This window comes from Physella acuta, unplaced genomic scaffold (assembly GCF_028476545.2).
Source record: "Physella acuta isolate Inbredline_101_S28 unplaced genomic scaffold, ASM2847654v3 ptg000378l, whole genome shotgun sequence".
NCBI classification, from domain to species: domain Eukaryota; kingdom Metazoa; phylum Mollusca; class Gastropoda; family Physidae; genus Physella; species Physella acuta.
Window position 1 is genome coordinate 597501 of NW_026731897.1, and position 13366 is coordinate 610866.

The 13366-nt window shown below is 35.4% G+C and overlaps 1 protein-coding gene across 2 annotated transcripts in view; it reads right to left on the reverse strand.

Moving 5' to 3' along the window:
- LOC131941943 (uncharacterized) overlaps positions 1-865 on the reverse strand; it is a 10887-nt gene extending 10022 nt beyond the window's left edge. For both annotated transcript variants that reach the window (XM_059301575.1, XM_059301574.1), the window contains exon 1: positions 706-865. In XM_059301575.1, the coding sequence (XP_059157558.1) occupies positions 706-732 (27 nt within the window). In that variant the 5' untranslated portion in view covers positions 733-865. The remainder of the gene's footprint in view (positions 1-705) is intronic.
- Positions 866-13366: the final 12501 nt, after the last annotated feature.

Below are 13366 nucleotides of genomic sequence, written 5' to 3' on the forward strand. Positions count from 1 at the left end.
CTTTTGAGATTTTCAGCAATGCCAAATTTGACAGTTTTCAATGTTTTGCACATCAATACTTTATCATATACAGAGTGTAAAGGACATTTTAATCGGACAAAGAAATCGGACAAATTTATAAACCTTTCGGCGTCTTACGTATTAACTGGTCTTTGCAACTTTGTGTGTTTGTGTGTTTGTCTGTGAACACGATAACTTGAGTACCGTGACACATAGGCTGAAGAAATTCTATATATAAATACTTAGAAGATCTGTATAAACTTTTCAGCCTATTTCAGCCTGCTTTTCTTTTTGGATTTGCTTCCACAGCCACTCTTCTAGGAGAGACAACTTCAAAATCAAACAACTGCTGCCTTGTAGTTTGTTCTTTAACGTTATTTTTTTTTTTCATTATCCACAAAGTCAATTTATTTAATTATTACATTTTCTCTAATGTATGGTTTTATATGTATAACAGTTACAAAAGTATTTTGGTCTTAATGAATGTTATATTCTTTATTTTTTTTAAAATTTACTTAAGATACAGTTTAAAACGAAGCAGTCTGTTAAAAGTGGTCGAAATTTCGCTCGGCAGTTACGATACATAGCGGACAAAGAAGAAAGCACAAGAGACAGACAAAAACACGTTTAAGTTAAATAAAAGCTTGTAAAAAGAAGCTTGCTTTTAGATAAAATAACAATGACCATTAAATGGCGAAAACTCACCAATAACACTTGACGCAAGACATTCATTATCAGCGCTTGATTGATAACATTCAAACTTCAATCAGACTAATAAGCTCAAATAACGCCTCACCGGCGTTATATCATTCAATCCCACACCATCTCTCTCTATATATATACCACTCTCTGTCAAACGACAAGAGCAAATGACACGAGCAAATTACACAATTAGTTGTCAAAAAGATAACGATTTTTTTTCTTAACCAGCTAAACCAACAGCTTCCATGTTGACCTTAATTAAACGACACACCTAAGGTTAACAATGGTGTAAGCGCGCATCTTGTTATCTTAGAGTAGTTCCATCATAAGTCGATGTTTTCAATTAATAGCAGGTGTAGTAATACATTCAAACCGAGCTGTTTTTAAAAGGTTTGTTGGTGGGGTCTGCCTTAAGGGTTTGGGGAATATATATATATATATATATATATATATATATATATATATATATATATATATATATATATACATACTAAAGATTGACATAGCATAAAAAGGAAATATATTTAAAACAAATAATACAAATACATAAAAACATAAAAATAAACATAACACGAGAAACCATTACACATACAAAGCTATCAAGCTTTATATTCTTTTGATAGGCTAAAGACTATAGAGTAGGCAGTATTCCATCAATCATAATGAATAAACTAGAACTAAATCAAAAAATATAAATAAATTCAAAACAGACTAATGCACTCACACACATGACATGTTGTAATTAGTTTAAATTGAAAAAAAAACCCTTTTATTTTTCCAATGATTTTATTCTGTGTTTATATATATATATATATATATATATATATATATATATATATATATATATATATATATATATATATATATATATAGGAGGGGGCCCAGAATTTTTTTTTGCGGGGTGGCCCTTTTTTTCTAGTTTCGCCACTGATATATATATATATATATATATATATATATATATATATATATATATATATATATATATATATATATATATATATATATATATATGTATATATATATATATATATATATATATATATATATATATATATATATATATATATATATATATATATATATTCGGCTGAGCATTAGTCTGACCACATTATAGCTTCATATGCTGAGAAGACAGATACGAGTGAACTCTACATCACCTGCCCCGTGTCCGATAGGCAATTTTATCATTCACATCTAAAAATAAACAGGGAGTAATCTCCCCTAAACTTTCTCGAATATTCTTATATGAAACAACAGGGGATGGCAACTCGGGATTTAGTCATGCATTTTGATCCATTTTCAACACTTAAACTTTATAAAAATAGAATAAACAATCGTAGAAAAAATAATTGCACACAATTGAACGCCAAATAAAATTTGCATAATAGTGCGGAATATTATTAGTACTTTATTTGAGAAATCGGAAAATTACTACTTCCGGTCAACAGAAATTACTCAAAATTTTTACCGAGGGCAGAGAATTAGTTCTTTTACGTACTTGTGAAATTTCATTTATTTATCTGAAATAGTACTCAAGTTATATGCTTTTTAAAAATTCAAAGTAAAAAAAGTTTCCACTTCGAAAATCGCCCAAAATGTGATACGGATCTACGATTTTGATATAATATTTGTATTTGAAATTTCATCAACCTAGCTGTAACGGTGCTCAAGTTATCGTTATGTCTACTAATTTGGTCAAAATTTAAATAATTCATAAAAAAATTAATCAGGCGACCAATTAAGTCAAATTGAATGTCATGATACATTGTCTTCATGTCTTGACCCACGAACCGAGTACGAACCGTATTTGTCACGTAGAAGTGCCTGCAACTTCGCTCGGCCGTTTCGATCTAGACAGACTGACGACACAGGAAGTGAGTTAAATAAAAGCTTGTAAAAAATATATAAACACTAATAGGCCTAGTACAGCAATTTTAATGGGAGCTCACAAGGATTTTTTTTTATTAACCTGGGGGCCCACCGATATTTTTTTTACCTGGGGGCCCACCAATATTTTTTTTTTACCTGGGGACCCACCGATATTTTTTTACCTGGGGACCCACCGATATTTTTTTTACTTGGGGGCTCACCGATATTTTTTTTACCTGGGGGCCCACCAATATTTTTTTTTACCTGGGGGCCCACCAAGATGCTTTTTACCTGGGGGCCAACCGATGTTTTTTTTACCTGGGGGCCAACCGACGTTTTTTTACCTGGGGACCCACCAATATTTTTTTTTACCTGGGGGCCCACCGATATTTTTTTTTACTTGGGGGCCCACCGATATTTTTTTACCTGGGGGCCCACCGATATTTTTTTTTTACTTGGGGGCCTACCGATATTTTTTTTTACCCGGGGACCCACCAATATTTTTTTACCTGGGGACCCACCGATATTTTTTTACCTGGGGGCCCACCGATATTTTTTTTTTACTTGGGGGCCTACCGATATTTTTTTTTACCCGGGGACCCACCAATATTTTTTTACCTGGGGACCCACCGATATTTTTTTACCTGGGGGCCCACCGATATTTGTTTTACTTGGGGGCCCACCGATATTTTTTTTTACCTGGGGGCCCACCAAGATGCTTTTTACCTGGGGGCCAACCGATGTTTTTTTACCTGGGGGCCAACCGATGTTTTTTTTTACTTGGGGGCCCACCGATATTTTTTTACCTGGGGGCCCACCGATATTTTTTTTACCTGGGGCCCCCCCAAGATGCTTTTTACCTGGGGGCCAACCGATGTTTTTTTACCTGGGGGCCAACCGATGTTTTTTTACCTGGGGACCCACCAATATTTTTTTTTACCTGGGGGCCCACCGATATTTTTTTTTACTTGGGGGCCCACCGATATTTTTTACCTGGGGGCCCACCGATTTTTTTTTACCTGGGGGCCCCCCAAGATGCTTTTTACCTGGGGGCCAACCGATGTTTTTTTACCTGGAGACCCACCAATATTTTTTTTTACCTGGGGGCCCACCGATATTTTTTTTACTTAGGGGCCCACCGATATTTTTTTTTACTTGGGGGCCCACCGATATTTTCCCCGTAGTCCGGCGGACCAGTCCACCACTACTAGAGAGAAACAAACTTTAAGCATTGATCGATGACATCGTGTGTTTTAGAGCTAGTGATGTCACTCGATGACATCGTGTGCTTTAGATCTAGACATATGTCCCCGGTCGCCGACCTTAGGGGGCGCCAAAATGGGTTGGAAAAATAAATTGAAATCTTGAGGGGGGGGGGGGGGGTGTAAATCGAAATCTTGAGGGGGGTGCAAATCAAAAGTTTGAGGGGGGAGGGGTGCAAATCAAAATCTTGAGCGGGATGCTCGAAAGTTTGATGGGTGGGTGCTAATCGAAATCTTGAGTGGGGGTGTAAATCGATAGTTTGTCCCCGGGCGCCGGGAAGGGTCGCTACGCCGCTGCATGCGTCCACCCAGCTCTGAATCGAGTTGTGAAAGTAAAGTTGGTTGAGCACAGTGCTGACCTCGCCATGTTTGTTTTTAATGGGCCATATTGCTACGCAGAGTGGCCACCCCTGCCTTTAAGAAAATATTACTTAGTTTTCTGTGGCGCCACCTACCGGCGCTTTCTTTAAGTCTCGCTCCGGTAGTTGCCAGCTAGCGTGTTTTTGTTTTTTCAAACCAAATGTGAATTTTTTTTTAAAGTTATGAAATCTACTTTCGCTTTTTGAATCAAAACAAACTCCGACGATGAGTTGTTTTATGTAAATTAATTTTAAAATAACACACACACACACACAAATATATTATATTTTATATAGATAGATCTAGAATACACATGTTTTTTGACGTAGGATTAGACCCTGTATAATAATATTTTTTTTATATAAAATATGAGATTTATACAAGATTTCAATCGTAAATCAAGCCTAAATTTAATTATGAAGTATAGCCTAGATCTAGAGCTAGAGTCTAGATTTCTAGATCTAGTTTCTTTTATTTTACAGTGTTGTTGATTGTAGACTTAAGAATTAGGAGTTAATTACTAAATTAGGCCTATTAAATAGGCTACTTACTTTAAGACAAGTAGACTAGCATATTTTCAATATCAATCAGTGCCGGTGCTTCACCCCCCAGAGGCGTAGCGACCCTTCCCGGGGACAAACTTTCAATATTTCAATTTTCGATTTGCACTCCCCCCCCCCCCCTCCCCCTCAAACTTTCGATTTGCGCCTCTTAAAAGACTATTTAACACTCGAATAATAGCCGCCATGTTTTTTGTTATCAATGGAAATCCCGTTCACAACAGTTGATTTAGTTCGAAAACTTTTATCTCTCCCTGGCTAACCAGCGGTAGGTGGTGCCACAGACAACTAAGTAAGGCAGGGGTGGCCACACTGCGTAGCAATATCGCCCATTATCTAACGGCTGGGAAAGAGTAGTGAGTTACAGAACGCTAATTAATAATTATAACTTACAGTACTCAATTACTTTGCTGTTTATTTTTAAAAATTAATTTTGCAGCTGATGTGACTGATCGAGAAACTGAAACAGTAGTAATGATGAGTGATGTCTCTTTTCTAGAGGCCATGACGTCTGACGAGTACAAGTGAAGCATCTCCAAGTTTCATATGCTACAAACAGCGTCTATGTTTTTTAATTCTCCTATACGCGAAGTATAGAGAAAGTCTTGTAATTGTGTAAAAAAAAATCGAGATTTTTGCAAATTTCGACGTTTAACACCTCACTGATACGGAAAAACATAATTTTGCTATCTTGTCCGTATGTCTGTGTGTATGTGTTTGTGTCTGTGTGTGTGTCTGTGTGTCTGTAAACACGATAACTTGAGTACCGTTACAGCTAGGTTGATGAAATTTCATATATAAGTATTTTATCAAAATCGTAGATCGGTATCAACATTTGGGCGATTTCCGATAATCGTAAGTGGTACTTTTTTTTACTTTGAATTTTTCAAAAGCCTATAACTAGAGTACTATTTCAGATAGATAAATGAAATTTCACAAGTAAAAGATCTAATTCTTTACCTTCTGTTAAATTTTGAGTAATTTCCGTTGACCAGAAGCACTAATTTACTCTATTTCCGATTTCTCAAAAAACTAATATAAATTTATAAAGTACTTATAATATTCCGCACTATTATGCACATTTTATTTGGCGTTCACCGGTGTGCATTTCTTTTGTCTACGAGATTTTATTCTATTTTAAAAAGTTTAAGTATTTAAAATGGATCAAAAGGCATGTCTATATCCCGAGTTTCCATCCCATGTTTTTTATATAAGTATATTCGAGAAAGTTTAGGGGAGATCACTCCCGGTTTATTCTTATATGTTAACATATTAACAGTTATATTAATCAAGTGGTGTTTCTATTGATATCGCATAATTCCGAATATACTGCTTATATTATATACTTGTATGGATAGCGAAATAAGGTTTATTTAATTTTTATTTATTGTTTGATTCAAACCTAATGTGGGTGATTTGAAATGTGAGAAGGTTGTGTATGTGGAACTGAATGTTGGAAATAGTGTGAGAACTGTGATTGTTTTATAGTTCAGCTGTGTAACGTTTAGGTATGTTGATGTGTTTGTTGATGTGTATGTTGATGTGTACATTGATGCAAATGTTGATGTGTATGTTGATGTGTATGTTAATGTGTATATTGGTATGTATGTTGATATGTATGTTGATATGTATGTTGATGTGTATGTTGATGTGTATGTTAATGTGTATGTTGATGTGTTTGTTGATCTGTATGTTGATGTGTATATTGATGCAAATGTTGATGTGTATGTTGATGTGTATGTTAATGTGTATATTGGTATGTATGTTGATATGTATGTTGATATGTATGTTGATGTGTATGTTGACGTGTATGTTGACGTGTATGTTGAGGTATATGTTGATGTATATGTTGATGTATATGTTGATGTGTATGTTGATATGTATGTCGATTGTATGTTGATGTTGGACGAAGAAAAAAAAAGCTTAACAAAGAAATCGACAAGGTCGAATGATGGGGAGTTTGTTGTTGATCGGTATATAAGGAGAACTTCTTCGTTCTTAATGTAATATTGGAGTGGATTCCCTCCAACACAATCAAGTAGTACGTGTCAACTTGTTATGCGCCAGATAGACGTTGACTCCAGCCTGCTTTTCTCTTTGGATTTGCTTCCAAAGCTTTTGTCTAACATAGAATAAACTACATGGCAGCAGCTGTTTACTTAGAGTTTCCTCTCCTGGAATATATGTTGTCCCTAGCTATCGAACCTCATGAACTCTGATCTTTTCAGTTTAGAAACCATGAGCTTTACCGACCCGACAACACTGAGTGTGATGACGCTAGTTGAGGTCAAGTAGAAGAAGTTAATAGAAACAGGCTATAGCTAGTTGGTTAGAGAGACCAATGAATATACAAGAGCTGAGCTGACCGGTCACGTGGGACGATCAGCTGACCACTGAAGCGTGGGTCGGTAGTTAGGCCAGGCAGTTGATAGTTAGCTAGCAAAGAGAACGATCAGAGTTGGGTAGAGAAATGTAGAGTTAGGTAGAAACGGTCGAACATATGTAGAGCTAGGCAACAGTCAGATAGTAATGGTAGTAGTACAGTGCAGATTAGTTAGGTAGGAAGTTGATTATGTAAATTTTTAATAAAGAATTTTAGCATATTGTCTTAATCTTGATACGAGCCTAAACGATGTAATGATTCGTTAAAATTTGCATTTTGTTGTTGGATACTTTTAGGTTGTTTACCTGCTTATTTCTTCTAGTTTATTAAAAATGAACGTTTAATTTGAAAGAACCCAAGATAAAAAAAAACCGGGAGTAATTTCCCGTAATCATTCTCGAATATTCTTATATAACACTACGGGGGATGGCAACTCGGGATAATGACAAGATTTTTAATCCATTTTTAATTAATTAAACTTTTTAAAATTCAGTAGAATCTCGAAGAAAAAAAGAATTGCGCATCAAGTGAATGGCAAACAGTATGTGTATAATATTGCGGAATATTAGTACTTTATACATTCATATGCGTTGTTTTTGTTTGTTTTTTGTTGAGAAATTGGAAATAGCGTAAATTACTAAGTAAACTTACTCAACATTTGAAAGAAGGCAGGAAATTAGATCTTTTAATTATATTTGAAACTTCGTTTATCTATCTGAAACAGTACTCAAGTTATGGGCTTTTGAAAAACTAAAAGTAAAATAAGTTGCACTTCCGGTTATCAAAAGTCGCTGAAAAGTTGATACAGAACTACAAATTTGATATAATACTTCTATATAAAATTTCATCAACCTAGCTTTTAAAGGTACTCAAGTTATTGTGTTTACAGTCATACACACATACATACACTGACATACGGAAAAAATTGCAAAACTTTTTCCGACTCATGGACATGTAAAACGTCGAAATTTGTGAAAATCTCGATTTCGATTTTTAGCACGATTTCAATACTTCCTCTATACTTCGTATAGTGGATATCTCGACAATATAGCAGTTTTTACAAGCTTTTATTTAACTCACTTTCTCTGTCTGTCGTCAGTCGTCAGTCTAGATCGAAACGCCGGAGCGAAAATTCGGACACCTCTAACTGACAGATACTGTTCGTAATTGCTACATGGGTCAAGACATGAAGACAATGCATTATGACATTACATTTGACTTAATTGGTTGCCTAATTAATTTTTTTTATGAATTAATTAAAATTTGGACCGAATTAGTAGGCAGTTCTATCCACACGCGTCATCACGGCTGTGTTGGGCGTGGAGCGAGGGGTGGGGGGTCTCTACGTCAAAAGCGCGTCATCACGTTTAATAGGCGCGCAATGGTTTTTAGTCGGGTCAGTAGTTCTTTACCACTTTATGCCATCCCATAATATTTTACTGAAACTTTAGCTATAAACTTGACAATGGTTTTTAGTCATGTAACTATTGTAAATAAAACATGTAAAGTACTGAAAACAAAATCATAAATAAACCGGGAGTGATCTCCCCTAAACTTTCTCGAATATTTTTTTATAAAACAACAGGGGATGGGAACTCGGGATATAGACATGATTTTTAATCCATTTTAAATACTTAAAGTTTTAAAAATAGAACAAAATCTCGTAGACAAAAGAATTGCACACCAAGTGAACGCCAAATTAAAAAAGTGCATAATAGTGCGCAAAATTATTAGTACTTTAAAAATTTACATTAGTTTTTTGAGAAATCGGAAGTAGCGTAAATTACTACTTTCGTTCAACGGAAATTACTCAAAATTTAACAGAAGGTAGAGCATTAGATCTTATACTTAGATGTCAAATTTCATTTATCTATCTGAAATAGTACTTAAGTTATAGGCTTTTGAAAAATTCAAAGTAGAAAAAGTACCACTTCCGGTTATCTGAAATCGCTCAAAAGTTGATACGGATCTACGATTTTGATAAAATACTTATACATGAAATTTCATCAACCTAGCTGTAACGGTACTCAAGTAATCGTGTTTACACACAGACACACACACAGACATACGGACAGAATTGCAAAGCCCAGTTTTTCAGACTGGATTACGCATAAAACCTCTTAATTTTGATAAATCTGGATTGATAATTTTTGCCCGATTAAAATAAGTCCTCTATACTTCGGATGTGATGAAGGACTGAGGTGTAATAAGGTGAAAATTGCTAAAATTTCAAGTGTTGTTTTTTTTTGCACGATTACAATACTTTCTCTATACTTCGTATATACGAGAAAGTAAAAAACGTTTTAATAACAAGCTTTTATGTAATCTATCTTAAACTTTATACTGCTACAACTCAAGTTTGTTTGAATATTTTTTTTTGTTTGTCTGATTGGCTACAGGAGAGAATCTGCACTATGTGTAGAGCTGTAAAATAGTATGTAGGTAGAGAACAATTTTTGTTTTCAGACAGACTGTTAATCACAAATGTAATTAAAGACGTTAATTAATGTATTGATTTATTCATTGGTAGATTAACCACATTAATTATAAAAGTTTCAAACAGTTGCTTTACTTTGACTAAATAGTGACGTCACATGATTTGTTTACTTTTTACATCAACAATGGCGGCCTCCATCGAAGAGTGTGTTCCCATCCCAATGTTTAACGCGTTCTAAAGCTAATTTTCTGTCGGCTATAACTTTAACAATACGTCCGTTTGCTGTTTTTGACTATCTGAACTTGGCGTGATACAGGGCAGATGAAGTAGAGTTCATCTGTTTCTTTGTCCTAAGCAAATAAAATGATAGTGTGGTCAGAGACATGCTCGGCCGGAATCGTTTTTTTAGACGATAAAAACATGTTGTCTGAGACTTGGCGGGACACTATGCAGGTGAAGTAGAGTTGAATAGGTCACCTGTGACGTCATATATGAATGGATAGTGTGGTCAGACCTTTGCTCAGCAGAAATCGATGTTTTTAAAAGATAAAAAACGTCTTTGGTATTATGTGGGGTCTGGTTATAGTGTGATAACTGACAGACGTGATGTCATTTATGGATGACCCCCGAAACCCACAGTTATCCAAGGGATGACCGGGTAGTCTAGTACAACTAAAACTCAAGTTTGTTTACATGTTTGAATATTTTTTTTTGTCTGTTTGGCTACTGGAGAAAATCTGCTCTATGTGTAGAGCTGTAAAATAGTATGTAGGTAGAGAACAATTTTTGTTTTCAGACAGACTGTTAATCACAAATGTAATTAAAGACGTTAATTAATGTATTGATTTATTCATTGGTAGATTAACCACATTAATTATAAAAGTTTCAAACAGTGGCTTTACTTTGACTGAATAGTGACGTCACATGATTTGTTTACTTTTTACATCAACAATGGCGGCTTCTATCGAAGAAGATTGTGTTCACATTCCAATGTTTAACGCGTTCTAAAGCTAATTTTCTGTCGGCTATAACTTTAACAATACATCCGTTTGCTGTATTTATTACGTTCCAACACTTATATCAATTTCAACTGTCTTTTTCATTTAGTTTTACAATAAATTTCTCTAGATCTACAGATCAGCTGTCGAAAGAAGAAAATGTTATGAATCTATTTCTAGATCTAGACTTGATCTATGTCACTAGGCTTAACGTAAATTCTAGATCTAGACTTAGTGTAAATTCTACATCTAGAATCTATTTCAGACCTTCATTATTTTTTATAAATCTGTGTTTGTTTAGCTATGCAATTGGCTAATTTATGATAAAATTTAATTTGAAAGTTACTAGACTTAGATCTAGATCTAGATAGACCCTATGAGTAGTATATTAGGTCCCTTTTGGGTATTATGGGGGAGGCGGATGCGGAGGGTGAGGGTGAGGGTGAACAAAGGCTATATAGGAAAATACTCCCTGCCTGGGGGATGCGGAGGTACAATGACATATAGCAAAATACTCACCCACCAGGGTGAGGCGGCGGATCCGGAGGTACAACGAGATATAGTAAAATACTCCCTGGGGGAGGGTGAGGTACACCGACATATAGTAAAATACTCCCCCACTTGGGGGAGCAGGATGGTGAGGGTTAAACATGTTATATAGTAAAATACTCCCCCACCTGTGGGATGCGGAGGGTGAGGCTGGGTCACCACAGGTGACCTTGTGACGTAATCTTCGGTGACCTTGTGACGTAATCAGTGACCTTGTGACGTAATTAGTGACCTTGTGACGTAATCAGTGACCTAGTTACGTAATTTTAATGCGTTTTTTAATTAGTTTTAATGAGTTTTTTTTAATTTTACTTAATTTTTATTAACGAGTTACGTAATTTGATTATTTGTTTACTTTTTAATTATTTTATTTTGTTTATTTTAAATTTTAATTTTGTAATTTTAATTAGTTTGATTTTAATTTAGTTACTTTGTTTATATTGTGTAATTTTTATTAACGAGTTACGTTATTTGATTTTAAATTTTTAAATTTTAAATTTTTTAATTTTAATTTTTTTAAATTGATTTAATTGTTGTTTACTTGTTGTTTAATTTAATTAGATTATTTGTTTGAAATTCATTTTAATTAGTTTGATTTTAATTTCTTTGTTGTACGCCGTTTAAAATAAAAGACCAACACTAGCGTGTACTAGAACATTCTTTCTCTCAACATCCATTTAACCACAGCTATTAGTCCTTAGCGACAGCTGTTACTTATCGATCCGCCCGTGAACCTCCCCGGCGCTGCCCGTGGTTGCTTAATAGCGGGTTAACTGAAGCGATCACAGCAGGTAATTAATCGAAGCCATTAGTGCTTGTCAGCGTAGCCAACATGCGACAGCTGTTACTTATCGATCCGCCCGAGAACCTCCCCGGCGCTGCGCGTTTTTGAATGGGAATGTATTGATCGACCCGTGTCGAGTGCGTGTATCCATTAACCATCAGGCGACAGCTGTGCATCAGTTGTGCAACAGCTGGTACCACACTTTCCACTAACAGTTAAACGTACAGTGTCATGGGTTTTTAAGTTTCCTGGTACGAGTATGTTAAACGTATACACATTCACCTAACATACACACACACACACACACACACACTAAAATTAAAACAAAAGTCTTCTTATATTTTATTTATTTATTAACGTTTTTTCCAAGTCATCAAAGGCTTTTAAAATATCACGGTGTAAACTTAACAAGTGTTCAATACATATTCGATTATAGTAATATGGGTGAGGGCGGTGAGCAGGCGGGTGAAGGGTGAACAGGTGGTTGAAGGGTGAGCAGGTGGGTGAAGGGTGAAAGGTGGGTGAAGGTGGAGAAGGTGGGTGAAGGGGGAACACGAGTAGGAGTAAAGGATATATAGTAAAAGACTCTACCACCTGAGTGAGGTGGGTGAGGAGGTGGATTTTAATTTTAATTTTTTTATTTTATTTTTTCATCATCTGTTAACTTTAAGGTTCTATAACACTATATATTTAAATACATTTTTTGATTCAACCGAGTTTACTTTTCCTAACGTAAGTACATGTAAAGAGGGGTTTCCAATAGATCTGTAATGAATTAGGCCTATTTGACTATGACTTGTTGCCCAGGTGTTGACATGATACGCTTTTTTGAGATACATGTACACACACACACACACATACATACACACACTTACACACACACACACATACACGCGCGCGCGAAATTCATACTAGGTCGGTAAAGGCGGAGAGAACTTATAGGTATACATTATCATGGCGACAACAAAAGCGAACCTTATTTTATTTACATGAAAGAGTGTTTTTCAAAAAGTGTCACCATCTCGTTGTCATTTTCGCAGCGGGGTTTATTTTAAGTGCTCCTCGTGCACGTTTGTTTACATTTTAAAAGTCGTGTCGCGTGTCTTCCCTAATAGAGAAACGAGAGGAAAGACAACTGTTCTAAAATTAGAACAGACTTGTTTACAGCCACGAGTATCGTCCCTTGTGAAACATATTCGCGTCAGAATCCTTAACTAAACATTCAATTTCTTTAACAAGTTAAAAAATAATTTAGGAAGACAAGGGTTAACAACATTAGACGCCACCCTTTTTTGTTTTCTGTGACGACAAGGCACAATACACTTTTGTATTTTATGTCTCAAGTAGAGGGGTGGGATATTTTTTCTTTGTAAGAGTCTTGTAAACAATGGGTAGACGATGTGATTACTAAGTAAGAGGGGAGAGTACGGGGTTTGCATCGCGATATTTGAAAACATGG